Here is a 25,677-nt window from a genome sequence, read left to right on the forward strand (position 1 = left end):
AGAAGAAGGAACCTTGTCACCGACCTACTTTTTTTTATTTATTTTTAAATTATTTTATTTAAAAAAAAAAATTATTTGTAATGAGAAATTTTCCCATCATTCTTTCCAGTCCCTTCCTTCACTGACACTGTATTCCATCCTGCCACAGGTCAATCCCACATGGCCATTGTCAACCAGGTCAACAGTGAAGGCGAAGGGGACCCATTTTATGAGGTGCTGGGCTTGGTCACTTTGGAAGATGTGATCGAAGAAATCATCCAAGCCGAAATCGTGGACGAAACAGATGTTTACTGTAAGTATTGGAAGTGTTTTGTCAACAAATGAATGTGGAGTTCCAGGAGTGGAACATTATACATAACTGACACATCATGGTGTAGATTCTTAGAAATTGGAACAGTGACAAACAAATCATTAAGCATTTTAGTGTTGCCAGTATGGCAACTAAGAATACATCATATTGTAGACCACTCTAGAAGATTTATTTTCTTTTGTGTATTCTTGAGTCTATAGTAACAGTGTCAATTGTGTTTTACCATTGTCGTGGATGGTGTTGAAGGAAATGATGACAATTGTGCATTTCAAGAAGAATCTTAGAAAATTGAGAAAGATTTATTTGAAAGGGATGACATTGTGTGAGCAATTTATATGAAGGCTGGTATTACAGCAATGTTGTGATGTGATAAAGATTAGGGTCCCCACAGTCTCTGTGGGATGTTTGTAACATTTGTTCAGTAAAAGTTCAATTGGCCACAACTTTTAAGACACTCACATTTAGGCACAAAGTTTGGTTGATCTGTTGCACTGGATCTATTACAGTCATGTCAAAGTCTTTTCTGTAATCTTGAGAAATATTCCCTTTAATTTTGACCATGCATGCAAATTCTATGGACTGGATGGTTGCTGTATCAGTTTTTTTCTTTGTTTAGGGTGATCATAACGAGATTTCATCGTCATCAGTTACCTCAGAGTCCCTCTTTGTTTCCCCAGCCATTCAGGCTAAGTGACGTTACTACTGTATGCGTACAGATTCATAACGATGGCCACACTGGCAATGTTACAGAGATAACGAAAGGTCGCTCGAACAATCGCTCGTGACCTCATACAATTACTGGGATTTCCTCTTCAAGTTTTAGACATAACCAAATGTTAATTCTTTGCTGAGGTCGGAAGGAGAATCGCCGTATTGACATTTTAGATGGCATGGCATGACCTCTGGGTTTCGTGTGACACAGATCTATGCCAGTGAGCTCCCCCCCCCCCCCTTTAAAGTCGATATAGATGTTACTACAAATGTATCAGTATCATGACGCTCACTGTCTTGATGATTTCAATATGCCACTTGGATCCACACCATGTTAACCATACCCCTAAAATTCATCTGACATCACAGCATTCTCTTCTGTATGATATCGGGTCATTGAGGGCAGGGCTGTGGGTATTCCGGGAATGCATGATACACAGTCAGTAATGAGGTGGTAGTGATCTCTAGGATGGGATAGTTATAGGTTAAAGGGATGGTACAGTATTGGTAGAGATGAGAATTGGGCTTTTAACTTTTTTGCGAGATACCAAGAAAACATTTATGACAGGGTACAGAGCATACCATTTTATGAGGAATCAAAGCGTATTTGATGGTTTGGATTGACTGAAAAATCCAAAAACAAAGTAAAACAAAGTGATCGTAATAAAAAAATGTGGTTCCCACACTTTATTAGAATCGCTGTGATTTGAATATCTCAGCCATTTCAAATCCAATTTTCATTAAATAAACGTTGAATTCCTCATGGAATTATATGCTCTTTCATATTTCATTTAAGAGGTTTCTGATTATCTCACCAAAAAATGTTAAAAACCTGAAAGTAGGTCTCAACCAAAACTATACGATCCCTTTAAAGAGAGATAGTCCATGAGTGAATTTGTTTTTGATATTAACTGCTACAACTCATAGGTGTCCAAAATGAATGAACTGATGTCATAGAAGAATTGCACAAATAATTATTATGCACATTTAACTGCTAGGTGTCAAAAATTGATAGCCTGATTTTTAAAAGTATTGCGCAATAATGTCAACATGAAAATTCTGTTCTTCCTGGTAATTTAAGTATCACAGTTTCCATTGTTTTCAATGTAGGAAAGCAATGAAAGTTGCTGTACAGGTAGAAATTTTTCTGAGCATTTCGCGGGACAAGAAGCTAGTGCCAAAACAAAAACACACAATTTTTTTCCCCCTTGTTATATGTGACCCTGCATCACAAAACAAACAAAAAGTCACCAGACATTGATTTTTTTGTTAAGGGCAAATTCTGAAAGAGCAGACTCTAAGCTTTAAAATGATGTATAATTCAATTGAAATTGACTCTCCTAACCTATCTGAATATTCAAAAGAAAGAACACACTCTGGAAAGGTGTGAACCGAGAAAAGAGGCTCTGAAGTACAGGGTCTATCTGTCTATTCAAGCACTTTATCTTCACCAAACTGTGCTAGCTGTGCGATGAGTGGGACAAAAAACAGGATGTAAACCACTGGGGCAACAACAATGAAGGGATTATCAGATTAAGTTGAAATTGACCATGCTCTATCAACACATTCTCTCCATGATTAACGCCAACTTTCAAAGCAGTAGCGTTATCCCTTCAAAAATGTAATATCTTCAAAGTGAAGAGTGTTCAAAGGGTTATCAAGAAATGAAAAGGGGCCTGTAAGACATAACCTGATCTCACTACTCTACAAAAAAGAGTTGTAGAAAAACTGCTGAAAATGCACTTTCCCATTCATTTTGTGATCTCAAACTTAAGAACTAGAAAAGCATTCTTAGAGCGCAGACCTCCGTCAAGCAGTTACTTTCCACCGGCGATCTTGCTCTTCCCAAAGAAATTTTTTTTTTTCTCCTCTCCACCACTGGGGAAAAGCTCTTTGGGCTCTTCCATAGACATTAGTGATTTCCACCCATATGTACATGCTGAAAAATTCCCTGATTTCCCAATATAGAAGCCTTTGTTACATCATAAACCCTTAGCTGCGCGGTGCGCCTCGCCCTAGCAGAAAGTGGAGCACGCACTTTAGTGCGGGCATGCAAACCTCAAATACGTGCAGCCTGAACTCCCAAGTTCATTGACCCTACTTGCTAAAATATCAAAAATCCTTCATAAATTCCCCCATAATTCTCGGATCACTACCAAAAGTTAATCGTTTGTTACTAGTGTCATAACCTTTCCTGCAAGTTTCATCTAAATCCATTAACTACTTTTTGAGTTATTTTGCACACGGACAAACGAACACACAAACCAACGGTAACGAAAACATAACCACCTCCCTTGGCGGAGGTAATAATGTAAAAGAAGGGTAGTTCTTTCAGAAAATATGAAAAACTCAATATTGACTTAATTTACCCATTTCACCTTTTTTGAGTCTTCACGTAAAATCAAGGGGTGCGACTTATTGTTCGTTTTGTGATGCACGGTCACATATGTAATACTGTTTTATGTTTTGATGGCACAGAATTAAAAACGTGCAGAATCTTACCCACCCAAGGGGGAAAGATTAGGCCTACTCACACAAAAATTTCTACTTTTACAGCTGTAAGTCTTCAGTCATGAATAGTGGCAATATCATTACAACAGCTCACATGGTATATATTTCGTAGGATGAATGTTTGACATCACAACTGCTATACTGATTGATTTTACATTATTGTACGTTTCAAGAGCTGCCTGCAATTCAAGCATTGGAGATTATCAAGGAAAAAAACAACAACAACACACGGCACACACCATTGTGATTACAATGCAGAATTAAGTATTCCTGCCATGAAATCTAGAGTCTACCAAATTGACTAGATAGGATGTCGTACTGGTACAGTCATGAAAGCGCTGTTTAAATATTAATTAAGGGGGAGTCATAAATCCAAACTGCCGTAGTCAGTACGTTAGTACTTACAGATGCTACATCTAATTCATGAATGCATTCATGTACAGTTGTAGAACTGGTAATGGAAAAACAGAGCATGCCAAGGATATGAATATGAGAAGATATTCTACTTATTTCCTGTTTCACAATTCTACGTTGTAGGTGATAATTACTGCATGAGGACTGTGCGTGCATTCTCCACACTATTTTTTTGAAAAATACATGTACACTGGTTGATTATACTGTAATGAATATGATTGATCCAAGTTGTTAGGTAACTCGGGATACATTACTCAGATCAGTGTGACTGAGAGGAAAAAGAAATGGAGAGAGAGAGAGAGAGAGAGAGAGAGGAAGAGCAAGTATAAAGGAAGCTGGGATTTACATTGTAGCCATACGTTTTTTAATCATACAAGCTATAATTTATGAATAAGACAACTCTTAATCCAATTAGCCTGTCCCAAGTGTGTTGGCCTCAAGCTGTACCTTCCAAGAAATTCTTTATTCATGACTTCCTTTGTGGAGCTTTTATATTCTAGGCTGTTTGCAACGATACTTGTGACAGTTTTCATGAGCTCAGTTTATGGAATTAAAAGTTCTGTTGAGTAAATGGGGAAAAAAACAAGTACACTTGTATAGAGATAAAATGAATCAAAAGATACATGGAGGTTTGAGTCCCAAAAAAGAGCGTCTTAGGAGTTTTAGTGAAGCGAAGGCAGAACAACAGTCCGGATCTCAAATGGCTGTCAATACCCATGCCCCTATGATCTAGAGCACAGAGCTGCTCGTGACTCTTGTGTGCTGCGTGGGTGGAAAACTGAGTGGCCCGAAGCATGGCAACGGGATGGGCGCATGCGCTGGTGCTGCTTTACCGGATTGCTAGTTGGTATCTTGCCGAGCGTCATCGCTAGCATTGTTGAGCATGTGAGCGCTCCCGCGCCAGGTTACTCACAATGGAGTGCCTTTCTGGGCGTCTGACTCAGAGGCGAGTCTGTTAGATCGGGGCTCTTGATAATGCCGCGATGACATTATCGCACCGTGAAAAATAGGAGCCACCTGTGGAACTGTGATGAGAAATACATAAGGGAAATACAGCCAAGGTTTTAATGGCATTGAAGCCTAAAAATATACTACGTACGAGGGATGTGTCCCCAATCAAACCAGTAATGGCGTGTTTCCTGTTACAGAAATGTTCAGGATTAAGACTTTATGAAGCATGATACATCAACTTAAAGTTAGATGCAAGATTAATTATTTAAAAAAAAAAGAAATTTCTAGAAGCAGAGATCTTTAACAGTGATGAAGCCACAACTTTTTCCAGCAACGCAATGCCCTTATAATAGGATTTAACATTTATGTGAACTTTAATATATTTGTACGTGTATATATGCATACAGTAGGTTTTCCTGCAAAAGACTTAATCACTTTGATAGTGATTTCTTTCTTCTTCTTTTTTTAATTGGGGAGTGGCTGTTTTTCTTGAAAAATCTTGTTCAGTAAGGAGAAATGCTGTCAAGGGTTTGAATGTTTAAATGAAACTGATGTGGTCAATATAAAATCATACACAGGAATCATATAATGGTAACTACGTGCAGTTGTGTCAGAATTATATAAATTGCAGATGACACCAGTTGTGGAAATCCCCCAAGGTTCATGTTCGGAATTTGTGCTTCGTCTTTCCAGTTGGCTTGATACTTCAGTATGCTGTGTTGCCTTGCAATCTCTGGTGTTTTGGCTGGTTTGGAAAGGGTTAAATCTGTGACTCAATGGGATATTATGATGAATCTTAAGGGGAAAAAACCAACAACAACAACAACAACCCAAAAACAGTGCTTTCCAGTGTGGTCAAAGGAATCCAGGAAGCCCAGCTGGACCCAAGTTACATAATTTGTTTCCCCTTTCACAAGTCACCTAGCACATAGCGACATATTGTCAGAAGTTGGGAAGAGGCCGATAAATTCTCTGCAATGTCTGGTTTTGCTGTAAGGCTTGTTCAGTTTCTCTGTTGATGTGATTGCTTCAGTGTCAAGAAAATAAAGACTAATATTTTGGTTTCTTTTAGAGTAGGTTTGATCATAAAAACATTGACAGTCGTTCTATTGATATGATCACGAGGACTATGATTATCATTGTTATTGTTCCAATGATAATTTTTTCACTATTGTAACAATTATTTTTCACATTGTTTGAATAATCATCATTGATTACCATCATTGCAACTGCTACCACCACTGGTAAATGTTGTTAAAAAGAGTGTTGTCATTTAATAGTTGCAAAAGGTCATTGTGATTGGAGCTCTTTAAGGTTCATGTATCACATGCCATAGTGATCAAAACAGGTTATTTAATTTCTGTATAAAAAGGAAACAAATGTGCAGAAATATGCCAGTGCCAGCCTTGTGTGAATCATTCATGATTTCATGGCTGTAGGGATGGAATCCCCGTTTGCCGGGCCCCTCTCATTACCTGGGCACTGTATACAGAAATTATATCAGCCGATGACATGTGAATGCATATCTAGCTGATAACCTTTCATTACTCTTTGGGAAAGGCATAGATATTGACAGTTTTAACTAAGGGAGGCAACCTCTCGCACCGAGCGGAATTTCATTTGCCCAGCGCATTCAATTATTGTCTGAAGGACATTTCAGCTGTATGATGGCCTCAGAGGTGGCAAGAGGGCATGAATACTGCAAAAGAGATACTTGCTATTAAAATATTTGTTCTCGCATTGCAAGTGCAACATCGTCAGTAGGTTTGATCGATAGCTATCGTAGCAATATTATTCCTTTATCTGTAGAATGAGGTTTCTCGTTCAAGAGATAGAAATCTACATTCCTCACACTGACCTTCCTATGTTGTATGTCCCCCCAAAAATTACGATGGGACCCTCCGCAATGATAACTTTAGAAATAGTGAATCAATCCAAGTAAAATTCCAGGGTATGAAACTGCAACTCATTGCCCATATCTTACAGAAAACCCCATTTGATTTACTTCAGTGGTCAAAGAGAAAAGAGGAATTTTGTAGAGCATGTCAGGAATCTCTTCCCTCCAAGTTCTGTCTGTTGTGTTTGATGCAGTTCCAAGAGCATCCAAGTGCTAAACTTGGAAGAATCAGACTTACAACATGCGTTACAATAGTCCATATTTCTCTGTGACCGTTCAACCAAATTTAATGGGGTTTTCTGCAAAATAGAGCTAAAATGTTATATTTTAAGACCCTGAAGTAGCATTTGGACAGTTAAATCATATTGGGTGTTAGAGATGCGAAATCTGATTGTAATTTTTTTTTTTTTTTTTGGGGGGGGGGGGGCATACTGTAATACACAAATATACATTGTTTATACTACACGGGTGCCGTGCAAATATAGCAACAGCATCTAAAGGCTTTCCAAATACAAAGTTGGTTTTCGTGTGTTTGCGTGGTGGTGGTGGTGTGTGTGTGTGTGTGTGTGTGTGTGTATGTGGCCAGTCCTTGTGTTTGAATTTTAAGTTGGAAAGCATGAGAATTATATGGATCCTGGATATTGGGCAGGGGAAAAATTACAGACAGAATGAAAAGCGAAAGATCAACCATCAACATTCAAGGCAAACCTCATGACCTTTGTACCATACAACTTCATAGGGTACTAATGGATTACAGTTGTAACAATTGGTATCTTCTCCCCTGTGGGCAATGTGATCTCTAAACAAGGAATTCAAGTGCATGTATTGCTCATAGTCTGTATGTTGTGCTCGTCAAAGGATAGTTGTTGTTATGCACAGAGAACAACAACAAACTTGCTGCTGTGTGACTGCATTTTTATAAATTTACAAAAGAGTACGAAAGTGTGATGTCATAGCCATTCATCGCCATGGAAACTGGTTCAAAATAACCTCATCTGGCTAGAGTGTTCGTGCATGTGTATACCTTGTTCTAACCCAGGCTACAGTAAACAAAAGATTGTGACATCATCACTTCCGTACTCAACACTCATGTTGCTTGTATGTGTATGTACTCTGGTGGTATGGGCTTGTATATTACTAGAAATGGTGAGAGATAAGACTCCAAATTAACAGCATTGTGTCTCCCACCGTGCAGGCCATGCAAATGTGGCAAGAAACAGCAAGAGTAGGGCACATTTGTCAGTCACTTCTCCGGTATCATTTTCGGATCTTGCTCAGCATGATTCCCGTTGAACTTCCAACTTGGTACTTGCTCCAACTCCTTGCATGGTTCTTGCCCCCCCCCCCCATTCCCCATAAAAAACCCCACACAACAACAACCAACAACAACAGCAACGTTAGAAAGGCATATTAATGTGTTTTCTATAATGCATTGGTTCATATAGTCATCATTCTGTCAACAGTTCGATACATGCAGCTCTGTATGATAGTGTAGACAAACATGAATCCCTCAACTCTAAATGCACACATTGCGAGCTGACAGTGAAAATATATTGGATATTCTTAAAAGGTGTTTGAAGCTCTAGGGAGACAGAGCTATAATGAACCTAGATAATGAAAAACAAACAGAAGCCACTCAGATCAAAGCTATTATAAAGGCTATAACATAATTTTCTTCATTCATACATATTTCCTGTTATGAAGGGTTATTTTGAGAGGAAGCCAAACTTGGTAGAATGAACACTCTGTCATTAAGTGGAATTGATTTCCTGTAAAACTGCAAGGAAGTGTTCAAGAGGAGTAGCATGCTTTCAGAGAGCAGAAACACTGCATTTTCAATATTACTCTGTATACAAGTTCATCAGCCTGTCAGAATGTGTGTCATGCATACATTCAGGCTCAGAGTCCCTGGTTCATGCTTGTGTTGGTGGACAAGTTCTGGGCTTTAAAGCTTATTGCTAAACAAGATAAATGTAAGGAAGTATAATGCATCTAATTCTTTCAATGGTAGAAACCAATAATCTACAAATATCAAGGATGGAGGTGATTCAGTGAAGACAAGACCAACCAAACAGCTGTAGAGAACATACATAAAACTATATGTTTCTCTATCTTTGATGTGAAAGAAAAAGAGTATGCAAGATCCTCTTTCATTTTAAGACTGCTTGGATATACTTTCTGTAACCATAAGGATGACAGATTACTGATTGTATAATCATAATTTGTGTGTTTGGCTCAGAGAAACCGTATAGCATTGTATACACTGTCTATTTTAAGCCTGTAGCACAGAAAGGGTTAATTCAGCCTTTGGTAGCTTGGCTACAGTTAATATCAGCTGTGAGCTTTGTACCAGCAGCTCAACTGATGTAGAGAGTGGACAGAAATGAAACTTAGCATGGATAAAATCAGGGCTAAGCTCTCCTCAATTTTTTTTTCTTTTTTTTTTTGGGGGGGGGGGGATTGAAGGAGGTAAAAACTGTAGGTAAGGGGGATTTGCGCAAATAACAATGACAACATAGAGCATATCGAAAGATTCATGATGTGCATTTTCAACGTTTACGTACTTGTAAATTATTTGAAAGTTCTATACCTTCCGTGCAATCACAGAGTAACCTCTAGTTACCCTTCAATGTATGTTTGGTTTGTGCTGTGGTCTATGCTTGATTATCATTGTGCCATTCATGGTAACTGGTTTCCACTATTTGTGTGCTTACATTTCTTACTCAATGACAGAAAATTCTGTGAATGAAGATCCTAACTTGTTAGGAACATGCATTCATTGTAAGATTTGTTGCCTTTCATTGGTTATTTGTACCACATGTTGAGGCTTGCCGAATGGAGAATGTTTTACATATCATGTGCTTTATTAAATCCCACAGGTGATAGTTTGATAAATGCTCACCAATTTTGGCAAGCCATTTTGTGGTAAGCAAGCTAGTAGTGATATTTTAATAATCAAATCATGTTCACTCTGACATGCACCTTTACTCATGATATTGATTTTTAACTTCTGTTTTTGTTGTCTCTTTGTTTTTTGTTGTTGTTTTTTTTTTCCTCTCACAGTGGACAACAAGACCAAAAAGGTGATCTCGCATCCCAACCGGCGGGATTACTCCATCTTCGCGCAGCAAGGTGAAGTGGCGCGGCCAAAGATCACCCCTCAGCTCTCGCTGGCCACATTCCAGTTCCTCTCAACATGTAAGAAACCGTCTACTAACGATTCATCCCCTGTCCTTGTTTTTTTTTTTTTTTTTTCTTTCTTAATTATGCATATTCTCTTCTCATCTCTCTCTCTTTCACCCTCAAAATATCAACTGATAGTATACTGTTTTGGCGGATTGTAAGATGTTTACTCAGTGTATGACAGAAACTATCATTGATTAACCAGGTTCCAAACACATTGGGGGGGGGGGGGGGGTAGCTGTGTACATATGTACAGTGGAACCTCTATTATCCAGCCTCCCTTTATCCGGATCTCTCTATTATCCGGACGCAATCTCGCCGTGATTTTGCCCAACTCCTTGAGAACTCCTACACAAACACACATGAATTACATATTACTTCCAACATGATTAACATACATTACATCAAATTTCCTTCCAAATTGCTTACCCTCAGACATTTTAACATCCCCAAACATCCCCAAATGTAACAATGAAAAGGTTGCAGTATACACATTACTACATGTGGTACTACAATGGGCTACATCAGTACATGTGTATGTATGTACATGTATAAAGCATTGAGTCTCCCGTATCCGGCCAAATCCCTTATCCGGATGAGCCCCGGTCCCGACTTGTCCGGATACGAGAGGTTCAACTGTACATATATTTCTAGACCATTTGAACTGTTTTGTTATCAGCTTGAGTTTATAATACAGGTGTAGGTATAGAAAACAAAGTAAGTTATTGGTGGTGAAATAAAAGCTTAGTTCCTTCTATGGTAGACACATTATTTCCCTTTGCAAATTTTTGGGATGAAATCTTCGCTGTTCAAAGTACTGAGTATATCTTTGAATTTATCACTTTTCTGTCAATATATCTATCTATCTATCTATCTGTCTTTGTATTTCAGATCTATATCTTTGTTTATTTTCTGTCTGTGCTATGTATTATACAGGTATGTATGTGTGTCCATTGTATATTAAGAGTCCTTCAAATGGTTTACCACACAATATGTGACTTTTGATAGTGAATTTCACAACATACCCCCCTGTCTTTCTAGGTGAAAGTAGCTGTGTATCCACGATATTACAAGTTTGTCAGGACAGTAGCCTTCCCTCATTATCCTTGACCTACTCCAACTCCGAAGCTTTTTTCTTGTGTGTCATCTGTAGTCTTATGAACCCCTATGTTAAGTCCACTAGAGATTAGGCGGATCATATACAGCAGAATATAATCGCTGAGATGTTCTCTTTCACATTTAAAGACTAAGCTGATAGAGGCTGACGTTTGGTGTGATTATTTCAAGGGAGGTTCATGGGGCTTGTTGCAGGATAAGTGTGGCTACTTGCTCTATGGTCTGAGATATCTGCCATGGTGTCATCCGTAACTGATTCTTATTTTTAATCTAAGCCCTCAAGGATGGAATATGCAGATCTTTGTAGAGTTACATTAGGAGATCATCCATCAAGCTTTCATCTACTTAAGGGAAGAAAACAGGTGTATTTTTTTCCTTGATGTAGTGCTAACTTTAAAAAAAAAAGAAAAAAGGAAGGTAGCTTAGATATTGAGTGACAGTGCTGAGACTGATGCAACAGATTTAATTGAAAATATTTGTCATTATAAGCGATCTGCAGCTGAAATGACAACAGTAGTTTCAGATCTTGCAATGCATAGTTACTGTATGTCCTTGGCCCACATTAAGTTGACTTTGGGACTAAATTTGAAATGTTATTGTATATAGATTTTTACTGATCATGACATTTTCAGGCTCTGTGAGAAGTCACTGTGGTGTACGGTATTTCCTGGTGTATGAGCTGCACCCATATATAAGCCACCCCCTTTCTTTTAGGTCCCCAATGGGAGAGAAAAAAAAAGGTTCATGCTAGAGGTTGTAATCTTTATGAAAGTCCATGCAAGTTTCTGAATCCTTCAGATTTTTTCCTTTTCGAAGACTTTCCATTTTTGATGTTGAGTAATCGCTAGTATGAATTATGGTACTGTAAAACACGATATATTCGCGGCATTAAATTTTTGAGAATTTGAGCTGACGGCCTTTTTCGTGGCATGAAATTTTCACAAATTGCCACTGGCATTCAGTGCATACAGTGTAGACAAAAGCTTTCGCGCGAATTTTAATTTCGCGAATCCTGGCGCTCGCGAAATTCACGAAAATAAAAATGCACGCGAACATTCCTTGTTTTACAGTATTCACTTTCTTTCTTGCTACTTTTCTGCCGGCACATGTCCCTAGTTGTACAGGACTGTAGTGCCATTGAAGCAGAGGTTGTGATAGAGGGGTCAGTAGTGCATATTTGCGTAAAATACCTAACATTATATTAAGAACAAATGACACTGAATATTTGAATAGTCTTATTACTGTCAGATTTAATGGCAATGATTTAAATGGGAGGTAGTGGCACATAGATGTTGGATAATTTCATAGAGTGCTCGGGTTTTAAACCAATTTTTCCTTGAATATACTTGTGTATAAGCCACGCCCCCTTTTTTTCTGCATGTAATCCAATGGAAAAAGGTGCGGCTTTTATTCTGAACAAATATGGTAGATTTGCAGTGCCAGTGACCACCAGGTAAGTCGGGGCTCGCCCTGAGTCTCCCAAAGAGTAATAAGTTAATGAGGGTTTACCTCTCAGACATGTCCGACTGGAGAACAAAATGTCAAGTCACTTGAGTTGCTGTCACACCCGCGACCAGACAAGCATTTCACCGTCTAATGAAATGAGCGAAAGGTCTAGACCACAGCGCCAGCCCTGCCAACCAAAAATATGCAATCCTTCGTTCAGCTGCACCCCTGGAGTGGAAGTTGACACATGTGCGTGGTTTTGAGCAAGTCACTCTTTGCTTTTATTGTCCGATGCAAAAGGGTAATCTTCCTCAACATAAAGTACGCACAGAGATCCGTATTCACAAAGGTGGTTTAAATTTAGTCCATGATTTAAGCAGGTTTGTTCCGTATAAATGTGCATGATAGATTGCGTACCCGGGTGTGCCAAGAGACATCCCATGATGATCACACTATGATACTTGGGTGTGTATGGTTTGGCTATTTCACACTTGTTTTTTAATCCATGGTTTTGATTTGAACCTCCCTCATGAATAGGGGCCGTAGTGTCTACATAGCCAACTTAAAAAGACAAAAAACAAACATACATACCACAACAACAAACACTAAAAATTATCATATAGTACAAGATTGGTGGGAGAAAATGTTTCCTGTATGTTTAGAAGTAACAAGCTATTTCAAGTTTTCAGAGAAAGGTCAGATTACTATCTGTAGCCGATACATAAAGAAGAAAATATTATACACGTTTTCTTGTGAGCACATAATTACTGAGTAACCAGTTTATGGGGTTATTGCAATAATATGATTATATCGCAGCTGGAGACTGAATTACTAGACGTATTTATGGAGAGAAGAGTACCAAAAATTTGTCATGGGTCTCCTCGTGATAAACCAAAGTGCATCTTACTAGGGAGATATTCCATTAGGTTTTATTTAAACAGTTTTTTTTTAAGCTACTTCCATTAGTTCAATATGACTGTTATAGTTCTTAAGCTTTGGTGCATTTACGTGTACTTTGGTGCCATTTACTTACATATATCTCAAACATACAACACGATTGTAGCAAGTATACAGTATGTCATTTGGGATATGACTGCTGGGTGCCACTGTGCATGTCTTTATAGGACCATCAACTTGACATTACTATTGACCTTTAAATTGATACAAACAATGGAAATTCGGCAAATAGTAAATGAGCTATTAAATCTAAAGATAATAGTTTGCAAGGCTGTATTTGACAATTTTTAATCCCACCCCCCCCCCATAAAAGAGAAATTGTAAATTGAAAGCTGTGAAATTAATTGTTTTATTTTTCAATTTTGATATTTCATATATTTCATGACAGGAAGGTTTTACAAGGATGTCAATAACAAACAGAACTGGAAAGGGTTTTACAACATTGTATACAGCCCCGGTGATACGGTGCAATTAACTCGGTGATAAGAGGCCAAAGCTTTTGAATTCGTTACGGTCATCGAGCACTGTGCGGAGGGAGGGACAAAAAAAAAATTGAAAGTTCACCTCCTCATATCTCCCTTATTTAACCACTAAATCCCTTGAAACTTCACAAATATATCTAATATGGATATATCATCCTTCGTATGATTTTTGGGCGAAAGTGCTGATGTATCTTTCGAGATATGTGTGTTTTTCTGTTTGAGTCGACCGTGGGAAAGGATTACGATTTTTTTCTGGACATAAGTCTGCGCCTGCATGAATATGCATTTGATTAACATATTGCTAGTCTGTATACACCAGACTCACTACCTGCGAAGTTTCGTGTTGGAGCAATAAGTAGTTAGGTGAAAATAAGAGCGAAAAGACAACCGAATTTAAGAGAAAATACTGGACATGCACAGCTAGATCATCCTCCTGCGCATGCGTTCTCTACTGGTCATTGCACACTTAGCCAATCAGCGGTGTCGGGTTCGGCGCAATGCGACAGGATTCGGTTTTCGGTCCACAGGGTGGTGAGTGGGCAAGAGAGGAACCCTGCAATGTGCTTCAACTGTTTCATGCAGCACGAAAACCAATGCATCGGACTGTGTACTGCTTACGCTATGGATTTTACGTGGGTCACAAGTGACAGTGATCTCAATTTTTTTCTGGACATATCCGTGCGCCAAATGATACCGAAAAGATATATGAAACACAGTATGGATATACTACCATAAGTCATATACTGAAGTTTCATTTTGGAGCAATGAAGGAAAATGTGAAAAAAAAAAACGCTTGTTTTGGGACCAAATTTTCTGTTTTTGAAGCTAAGTTTCAACATTATTTTCACAGGTTTATCCTCAATAAAACCCAAAATAACTAACATTGCAAGTTGGAGAATAGTTTCTTCTTCAATTTGCTGTATAGATTTAATCATTTGATGGCTTCTGAGGTGAGATATTGCGATTGTCCTGCAATACTTCCCCAGCGGTTTTGCGTACACAAGCTGTCTACTTTATGCAAATGAGGCTTCGAGGTCATATGCTTTTGGCGAGTTAATTGCACCGTATCGCCGTGCCTTTATAGACCCACATACCACCCTTTTAAACTGAGATATAACTCGCTGTATGAGTATTTTACATCTGCTATACCCACTTCAATTACAAATTCAGTCTGCACTGTGTGAATCCTAATTTGCTTCTTCAAGTCCACTCCAGGCACTTGAATACACCTTGCAGTGTGCTAAGACGTCAATGTAACACAGATGGTGGGTACTTATTTCGTACACCAGAACACTGTATCTCCCCCCCCCCCCCCAATCTCTGATATCCCAGGGATGCGTGATGACATCACAGTCTCCGTCTTGCCGTCAACATCAGAAGCAGAAGGGGGATTGGGTGACTGGAGGTTATTGGAAAGGGCTAAAAATAAAACAGGAAGATTGGGTGGGGGGGGGGGTAGGGAATCACGATGCATTTCAATGTTGGGCAGAGTAAGAAACCACAGCCACTTGCGTCAGTGGGGAATCTTGCTCATCTTACACGGCATCAGGGGGTGTTTGCAAGGATGTGCTTCGAAAATGTAAATGCTGGCAGCAGACAGGCCAGGGGGTCGTGTCGATGTCTGAGGGTTTTGGGCTATGCAGTCTCCTAGAATGCTCTTTTGTACACCGTATATATTGTGAGGTTGTGCATTTAATGTAATAGGTTAGTGATAAACTGTGGGTATGAGGTCTGTGGATATTGGATAATACCAGCATGTTTTGACAAGAAACATAAATTCATATAGGATGCAGGCAGTATGGGAGAGTGAGAGAGAAGAGTATGTTATGTATTTTGAAGCAGCCTTCAATTGCAAGACATGGCAGGGCATCGGATTGTAGTGACAACATACACTTTCATAGAAATATTGCCTCTAGCTTTTCTTCCAACATTTCATTTGTTCTTTTTTAGGTGATCCGAGTATCCTCTCGGATCACCTTCTGTATCTGTACCGATTCTTTGTTGTTGTTGTTGTTGTTGTTGTTGTTGTTGTTGTTCTTCTTCTTCTTCTTCTTCTTCTTCTTCTTCTTCTTCTTTATTTCTGGACAAAAATTGTGCAGCGTTTAACTCAGAAAGTCCTCTTCCTATCAATTTCAAACTTATACCAGAATATGTATCATGTCCCAAAGACGACAGATCTAATGTATCATAGCGATCAGTCGACCGTGACGTCACTATGATGTCATTATATGAAAACACATTCTCATTCACATCTCATTAATGGAATGGCATTTTTCAATGAATTTTACGTCACATATATTTCAAGTCAAGCGGATTCTATTCATATTCTCAAAATTCATATTTACCCTTAAGACGCACGCGTACGCATGCGTTGAAATATTTACATGCTCCAATCGAGCTCATTTTTTTTTTGCACACGTTTCAGACCATTTGGAGCATTTTTTTTTTTTAAATTGAAAAAATTGGACGGACGCGTACGCGCGCGCACATATACACACGCACAGCTCATATGCAATAGAAATTTCCCGTTTTTTCATGCGGATCAGATGTCTGAAATGTCAAGGAATATTTCTACCAAGTTTCAAGTCAATCCGACTTAATATGACGTCATACGGGCCCGTCAAAGTTGAAATTCCACGCGCGCGTCAATGGCAATATACAGTGCAACTATGCCAAAAAACCGCCAATTTTAAATCCGATTATGTTCGTCAGGATGGACGGTGACCCTCCATTTACTTTACATATTCTGAAAGCTGATGAGTTGTACATGTCATTTCATGGGTTGGCGATGTTGAAAAAATGATTAAAAGATATCAAATTTCTTAATAAAGTAAAAAAAGTAAATTTTCAAAATGACATCATCAAATTTCAAGTTCACTCGAGCGTATCTCACTAATCCTTTGCCGATTTTCACCTACATTTCAGTATGTTGTAGCTTATTTAATGGTCTTTCAGAAGTGTAATTACAAAATTTTGATTGGATGACGGCATCACCTCGTAAAGATGGATTGAATGTAACCTTGTCAATTTTCACCAGTTTACGTGTTATCTCTATGGGAGTGCAGTTTTTCTGGAAATGAAAATTGACATGACTATCTTTATCAAGCACTAGCTCACTTACCCTTCGGTGAATTTCTCCCAAATTTTAATATGTTGTAGCTCAGACTTTGGGCTGTCGTGAATGTGCCCTTTGTTTTTTCATACGATGTCCGAATCACATCAAAAAACTTGGTTGAAATTAAAGCTTATCTTCGATGTATGGAGATATTTCTTTCTTTCTACAACTTCCTTTGCAATAACTCAAGAAAAACAGCCTCTATCGCCCCCATATTTTGCACATGTATGTTTAGTTCATGTCACGTACATTATTTCATAAAATAACAACTCCTTGATCGGACACCATCTTGGGTATGTAACTTAGGGTCAAGGTCATAAATGTTTCATCCTGTATCTTGGTGAATACATGTCCTATCTTTCCCATATTTTGCACACGCAAAGACCATGTTACAAGAATTATTTCACAAAATAACCACTTTTTGCTCAGATGCCATCTTGTCTGTGCAAAGTGGGGTCGAAGGTCATATGTACTTCTTTCTGTATCGTTATGATGTGTTATCTCTATGGGAAGGAATTTTTCTAGATGTGAAAATTGACATGATTGCCTTTATCGATCACTAGCTCACTTACCCTTCGGTGAATTTCTCCCAGATTTTAATATGTTGTAGCTGAGACTTTGCGCTATCGTTAGTTTGTCCTTCGTTTTTTCATACGACGTCGAAATCACGTCGAAAAACTTCGCTGATATTAAAGCTTAGCTTCGATGTATTTTCATATTTCTTTCTTTTTGCAACTTTCTTTTCCAATAACTCAAGAAAGACATTCCCTATTACCCCCCATATTTTGCACATGTTTAGTTCATGTCACGTACATTATTTTATAAAATAACAACTACTTGATCGAACACCATCTTGGGTAGGTAAATTAGGGTCAAAGGTCATAAATGTTTCATCTTGTATCTTGGTGAATACATGTCCAATATTTTCCATATTTTGCACACACAAAGACCATGTTACAAGGATCATTTTACAAAATAACCACTTTTTGCTCAGATGCCATCTTGGCTGTGCAAAGTGTGGTCAATGGTCAAATATACTTCATTCTGTATTTTTGTTATAGTGTATACGGAATTTGGTACCAAAGATGGCAGACCTGACTCCCTTTTCTAAATGAGAATCCAAACATCACACGGCCAATGTCCCTAAACACAGATGAAACCTGTGTGGTCATGCCTATTGGGAGCAGGACTCAAATCATTGATTTTCGAATAGATCGGATCACCTAATTTGTCAGCGTTGACAAATTCCAAGTCTAGTTTTTTTTTTTTGCTGCTGTCTTCCTGTTAGTACTATCTTTCTTTGAATTGTCATATCTCTTTTTATGTTTTACTGTCTTTCTGGCTAATCTGTTCTTCCATTTACAGTATAATCGTGCTCTTTCATTTTAATATATGCATAGGCCTGTGTATGTACAGAGTTACCATGGTATGTATGTGTTAGGTCTATGTATGTAGTGTATGTATGTATGTATGTATTTGTTTGCAAGTTTTCACAGGATCAGGGATCTATACGTCATTCATTCTCTCAATCAGCGGTGTATTATGCTGTATAAATATCATATTCAGTGTTCACATGGTTTTATTTTCCCCCTTAACGATCCACATGGTGCTCATTCCATTAATCAGTGTCACATTCTATCTGTTTCTCTGTCTGTCCGTTTACCATCCCAACTCCATCAACTGCATCCAGTCTAACTCTAGAGACCTTTTATCCATCTAGTCCACTTTGTTCTCCTATGGAAATCAATTCCAATTTTACTCAACCCTCAACTCTCTTCTATCCATCAATCAGCATGCTGTATCAATATCTCACCCATTTTGCGATGTGTGTTCAATGTACATAATGAATAGCATTCAGGTTACAGCAAGTACAGTGTACAATGCAAATTTATAAATGTATCATGTACACGTATGTCCCTTTGCCCCTTGATGGTCGGAAATGTTTCGCTTGCAGGCCTAATGCATATATATGGGATGCATCACCACGACAGCCATACAATGTTGGGAAAATAATTTTATTTTATTTTTTCGTTTTGGCAGATAAGAATTTGCCAGATGCTATTTAAGCTTCAAGTTGGCCTACTTCATTGCAAGGAAAATATCACAAAAACAAAGTTAAAAGTAATTGTTGCCCATGAAAACTTGAAAGGTTCTATTGCCAAAGGCAGCTTTATGCGCATTTTTCTTCTTTTAATGGTCTCTGACTCTATACGGGTAACGTGATGACCCACATATGAAGACGACAAATCCAGTAGCCTTTAGAAGCCTGCATTTCATTACCTGCTTTGCCATGGCTACTGCTGGTTTACAGTAACAAGGAAGCATTTTCAGAGATTGATGACTGTGTATCTTTGTACGTATGTCAGTTTTGTTGTAGTGGAGATAAGGCTTTACGATGTAAAACTCAGGCATGCTTGAGTATGTATTGGGAATTCATACAACAGCACTAGATTCATGTTGTAGTGTAAAAAAAGGTAGAGCTTCTTGCTGGGCTACATGCAGTCCCTGAGAGCTACAGAGAGCTCAAGTTGGCGCTACTAAAGCCCCATCTGATGGAATATTTAAGTAGTAAAAAGGTGAAATCTATTACAATCTTAACAAATCCAGTTAAAAGCGAGTCACTGCGGGCGATTGTGGTATGTTGATTGCATAGAGATGGCGAGAGTCACATTTGAGGCTATTACTGTAACCTTTGTAGCCTCATTCTTCCTGCGACCATCATCAGTATACACTCCGGGAGGGAAGGGGGGGGGGGGGAGGGGGGAGGGGGAAGGGGGAAGGGGAAGGGGGAAGGGGGAGGGGAAGGGGGAGGGGGGGAACGCTCTCGTGCAAATGTGCTATCCACCAATGTCCGAACACCTCATAGATGGACCCTATATGACGTATTACTGCACATCAAATTTGCACTCCTACATAGTATCATGGCCTAAATGTTGTCACACGGGGCGTCACATACCATAAATGATGTATTTCATTATGGTGCCAAGTGTAATACCTTATACGGTTTTATGCCATTTTGAATAAAATGTTTCTTACACTCATTGGAAAATAACCACAAACTATTCGACACTTTTTTGAAGAAGAATGAGGAAACCAGTTAGACAGATGTGAGATTTGATCATAATCCACAACACTTACACAGAGAGTAGGCTACATGTAGCAGTAATCTCTTGTACCTCTCTGATTGTCAAAGTGGTGTTTTGTGAAATAGGACCCCTAATAAATGGCTATTAAAAGATGAAAAAACACTCCCTTTTTAAAGGAAAAACATTGAAGATGGGGTGTGTCTAAAAAACAACAACACACAGACCTTCTTCAATGCTTTTTTTCAGACACATGTTAGTGGCAAGTCATATGTACAGCGACTCCCCACTTTCCAGTTGAAATAAAGAGCGTTTGTGCACTCCCTTAGTGTAAACCTGTATTATGAGAATATTGTAGGGTGTGTTATGTTGTTGTTTGTTTGTTGTTTGTAGGTCTTAAAATAGAAAGTTCAAGGAAGGTGGCGAGCAGGCAATTTCCTGTGTGATGTTCAGTGATGTCACATCCTTTTTTCTTGCCTTCCTTCACCTCACTGCAGTTGGCTCTGTGTCAGGCTTCTTCAGCCTTCTTAAAGGTTGATGGCTAAAATTATCCAACTGCAAGATTTTATAATATATAAAGGATGAAGGTTTTTGCCACAAAGCTGTGAACCTGTAGGAGACAGCGAACCTCCACACTTACATGTGAATGTGAGCATTTACACACTGTAAAGCAATCACATACATGTATACCCAACAAATGCGGGCCTGAAATTAATTGGGTTTTTCAGCAATGAGACCTATAGCACACTTTCGGCAGTGCCCTGACCCACATGTTGTTACCGTCTATTCCTCTTTTATTTTGTGTTACGTGTACAATACAGTGTATCCCTTTGTAATGTTCACTCTGGTTTTTGTTTCATATTAGTATAAAATGTTTATGATGATATCCTATGCTCTTTACCTGGGTGAATAAATAATGATGAATATAATAGTAGTAGGAATAAGCCATGGGTGATGTTTTTCCATGAAATCTTCAGTCTGATGTGTTTAAAATTCAATGGGAATTAGTCAATGTATGCTTAAACATTCATCAGATGCACATGACTTTAGTTGTGTTTACTTTCTAAAAAAGCAAAGCAAACCTGACCATCAGACTTCATAGAATACTGTATACGCCGAATATTTCGCGAGGTTTTTATTTTCGAGAATTTCATGAGTCAGCCGCTATTCGCGAAATTTAAAACACGCGAAAATATTGACTCTTTTTAATGCCAATATGAATGTGACGTAGGCATGGATTTCTCCATCAGCACAGGACCCCATGATCACGAATTTAAACACTCGCGAAATTGTCAGGAAGTCCTGATTCGCGAAAATTTAGACTCGCAAAGTATATGGCGTATACAGTATCTGTTAAAGGTCTCACACTGATGAATGGAATGGGCCTTCCTGAACACAATCATATTAGTGGTATAAAATAAGTCTAAAATGAGTACCATAAGGAAAAATTTGTATGTTAAAATTTGTGGCAAAAAAAAGGTCTAATGTAAGACATGCCAGCATGGTAAATGCTTCTTAGGTGCGGTTGATGGAGGTGAATTCCTCAGCAAGATGTTCCTCATTTTGACATGGACATACTTTCCTTTGAATTTGAGAAGGCATTTGTATTTAATTGTTTGGGCACAAATTCACAAAACTTGCAAAACAATTTTGTGTGGTGACTTGTACTCTAATTTTAAGAACCTCTGAGTAGATTAAGCAAAAAATCCTTGTCTTTCTTTCTTTCTTTTTTTCTTTGCTATAGAATTGTCTTGTTGTTGTTTTTTTTTTGTGGTTGAAATTTCTTACCGCCAAATGATCCATGGATTAGAGACCATATGATACAACAACTGAACATGAAGTGACTCTGACTCTTTTATACTTGAAAATATTCAAGCCTCAACCCTACAACTCGCAGTCACAATGATTGCAACTCTATAACCTTTACGAAACCCGTTTAGTACGTAATAGAACAGTCATCGAGGAAATGAGCTCATTTGAGTCAGTGACATCACAACAAGAGGTCTGTGATGACAGTGTCTGTGGTTACAAGCCTTTCTTTGCAGCGAGCCTGTACAAGGGAAGATGATTGAATGCACCATGTCCTGTGCGTTTTGTTCATACCAAGGGAGTATGTTTAGTTCAAGGCAATGCCAATTTAACTCTTTTTTTATCGCTATGATTGGGAAACACCCTCTAAAAACAATGAATGAAAAATCTTTGCTTTCATATTCCCAGTTCCTGATAACTTACACTGATTCAATCCATTTGTTGTCCATAAGGCAATTGAGAATTTTAATTTTCTTCACAATTTTCTGTGGAATCATTGCTTCAAGGGGATGTTTACACAATGAGAGAGATCATTCAGACGAATGAAATTCAGATTGTGTAACTGTGATATGTGTATATTTTCTTTGAGGCAAGTGTAAGACATTTTTCTGTGATAAATCAAAGCCTGAAAATTTCTGTTCAGTTCCTTTGTCATTTTAATTTTGACTCTCTCTTGCAGTTTAAGCCCAGCTGCTGAAAAAGCAACATGATACGTCATCTTGGACACAGGCTGCTCTGTATTTCTCCTTTGTTCCTCAGCTGTCATTGAATCAATGCAGAAGTACATATGTATTTATAACTTCTTTGAGCAAATACCCCTGGGGGTGTTTCATAAAGCTGTTCGTAAAGTTACGAACAACTTACGAGCGACTGGTGATCAGTTCTTGTGCTGAATTGTGGAAATTCTGATAAGTATGGCACATCAGAACTGATCACCAGTCGCTCGTAAGTTGTTTGTAACTTTACAAACAGCTTTATGAAACAGGGCCCAGAGTTTGTGTGTAGACTGTAATCAAATGTGTGTGATGCATAAAAGTGAGGCGTGATGCACACCATTGATATTCGTGTTGCGCAGTTTAAGCAGAACATCCATTCCAAATCATCTTGTGAATTGGTAAAAACAAATGAGTAAGCAATTGCGCAGTACAGATTTAATAATTGAGAAAAAAACATGTTTTTGCGAATATACTGATGTTTACAGTAGTTGTTCATATGTTGTGGTTTCCTTCTCTTCCAGCTGTGGAGCCCTTTAAAGTGGAGCTGATCTCAGAGACCATTCTCCACCGGCTCCTGGAGCAAGACATCATCTTCGAGGTCCAGCCACCGGAAAAGAAGTCACCTGTGTACCTTTACCAGAGGGGCAAGCAGGCTGACTACTTTATCATGATCCTCCAGGGCCGTGTGGAAGTCACCATTGGCAAGGAGAACATCATCTTTGAACAGGGCCCCTTCTCCTTCTATGGTCAGCACGCACTGGTCAACCCCAACCAGCATGTCGGTGAGCCATCGGTCGTTATTTTCTTGTGTTGTGATGTCTTTCTCCCAGCCCCTCTCAGTTTGATTACATCTCAACTTGACTCTCTTCCCGTAGTGCCTATGCCATGTCAAAAATGCATGAAGAGACACAAATCACTATTTTAGGACAGCAAATAATGAAATACTGCTGCTGGTCAGCTATCTTTCAATTTCAGAATCAAATTTGTTTCATTAGTTAGATCATGTTTGATCCAAATAATCTGCTTACAGCCTGCACTGGGGAATACATTTCTTATCACACTACTTAATGTGCAAACACATAGTCCCAATTGTATGGAAGTGAAATGTCCCCCAACTCTGTGAATCCCTTCAGAGGTTCTCAGACTTAGTGGTCGCACCTGGCTTGTCTCAGTAAAGCTACACCTCACTTTCTTCCCCTCAACACTCCACAGACAACAAGCACAGCGGTAGCCGGGGCAGCATCCGCAGCCTGGGCACCTCCAGCAACCCCTCCCCCTCATCGCCGTACACCCCGGACTTCACCGTGCGCATCCTGTCGGACGTCCAGTACCTGAAGGTGACCCGCGTCCAGTACCACGCGGCCCGCGCCGCCACCCGGATGGAGCGGGAGCGGGAGCGGCAGGGCGGGGACCAGGCGACGGAGGAGGGCAAGGATGTCTTCGAGAATGAGTGGCAGAAGGCGCTCACCCAGGAGAAACTGGAGCACAGCGTGGAGGACGCCAGCAAGGACAACAACGTCAAGTTCTTTCAGGTCGGCAACGACAAGAGCAACGAGAAGAAGAACGACAAGTTGTGACCCGGGATCGGTTGCAGAGGTCGTGAAGGTGGTGATGGAGATGGCGGGGGGTAGCGACCGCGGGATGAATGTGTTCTTCTCGACCATATCATTAGCCATTTGCAAATTCTGAACTCTGACTGTACAGACTCTCTACAACTGCGACGGAAAATGTTCTATTGCCCACTCCTTGGAATACAAAGAAGGAGTCGTGTATAGTGTATGCTTACATTCGCAGAACAGACCCCTACGCAGACTGAATAATCATAGCATGAACATGGCATGTGGTGTCATATGTCATTCATCAATATGCTGGCTAATTACTGTATACGCTATATATTTCGCGTGGGTTTTATTTTCGCGAATTTCGCGAGTCGGGAGCTATTCGCGAAATTAACAACACGCGAAAATATTACCTTCCAAAATGAATCCCTTGCCTTGACGATACGAAGATTTTACGGCTTACCGAACAGACCATACTGGCTATATAAGCTTGTTTACGTACATATAGCATGTCCACGTCTAATTACTAGTATACACAGCCCACTTGCTGTGGTAGCATTCGTTGCTAGTAAGTTGAAAATTCACACTTTCTTTGCCACTTCATATTTTCTCTGGTCCCCCAATCGCGAATTTAACCACTCGCGAAAATGTGTGACATCGGCAATTCGCGAAAATTTATCTACGCGAAAATTATAGCGTATACAGTATATAGCTTATGTCTGGATGCTTTCACATTAGAACTCAATGTAAGGCATTTTCCATTTTGGCGCTTTTCTCTCGTCATTTCCAAGGTCTGCATGCAAGTAAAATATTCCTTGGAAGAGTTGTAATGACATTAGATTTAAGGAGGAGAGCAGCCAACACTATTACTATGCACCTGAATCAATATGCACTACCATGTAGTCACTGTATAGAATTGTTCCTCTTTACTACAACTGCCATCAATTTGACTCAATTGGGGGGGGGGGGGGAAGGCATTTTCAGCAGCGAAACCCAAATCTTATGTTGGAAGTCTGCCAAACATATTGTAAGATTCATTCTCGACTGAAGTGAAAACCAAATGCATGCATGCAACACTTCATGATAAGCTAAGATGTAAAACAAACAAACACACACAAGGTTGTAAATTGTGTATTAGAGGAGTTGATGGAAGCCCAAGTTATTGTATCTGTGGGGCCTTGCATGAGGGGTACATCATTGTTAACCACTTCCCTGTGTTGCATGCAACACTTCATGATAAGCTAAGATGTAAAACAAACAAATATAAACACACACAAGGTTGTAAATTGTGTATTAGAGGAGTTGATGGAAGCCCAAGTTATTGTATCTGTGGGGCCTTGCATGAGGGGTACATCATTGTTAACCACTTCCCTGTGTTGAACGCAATAATGGCACGCGGGAGAGGGTAGTGATGCAT

The 25,677-nt window shown here is 39.2% G+C and overlaps 1 protein-coding gene across 1 annotated transcript in view; it reads left to right on the plus strand.

Annotated features, from left to right (window-relative positions):
- Nucleotides 1-24,418, plus strand: part of LOC140241537 (metal transporter CNNM2-like) — a 33,642-nt gene extending 9,224 nt beyond the window's left edge. Inside the window, exons 2-5 of the mRNA XM_072321272.1 lie at nucleotides 149-292; nucleotides 9,858-9,992; nucleotides 23,223-23,483; nucleotides 23,914-24,418. Coding sequence (XP_072177373.1) covers nucleotides 149-292; nucleotides 9,858-9,992; nucleotides 23,223-23,483; nucleotides 23,914-24,278 — 905 coding nt within the window. The 3' untranslated portion in view covers nucleotides 24,279-24,418. The remainder of the gene's footprint in view (nucleotides 1-148; nucleotides 293-9,857; nucleotides 9,993-23,222; nucleotides 23,484-23,913) is intronic.
- The last annotated feature ends 1,259 nt before the right edge of the window (nucleotides 24,419-25,677 follow it).

Source organism: Diadema setosum, chromosome 18, assembly GCF_964275005.1.
Source record: "Diadema setosum chromosome 18, eeDiaSeto1, whole genome shotgun sequence".
Lineage (NCBI taxonomy): Eukaryota > Metazoa > Echinodermata > Echinoidea > Diadematoida > Diadematidae > Diadema > Diadema setosum.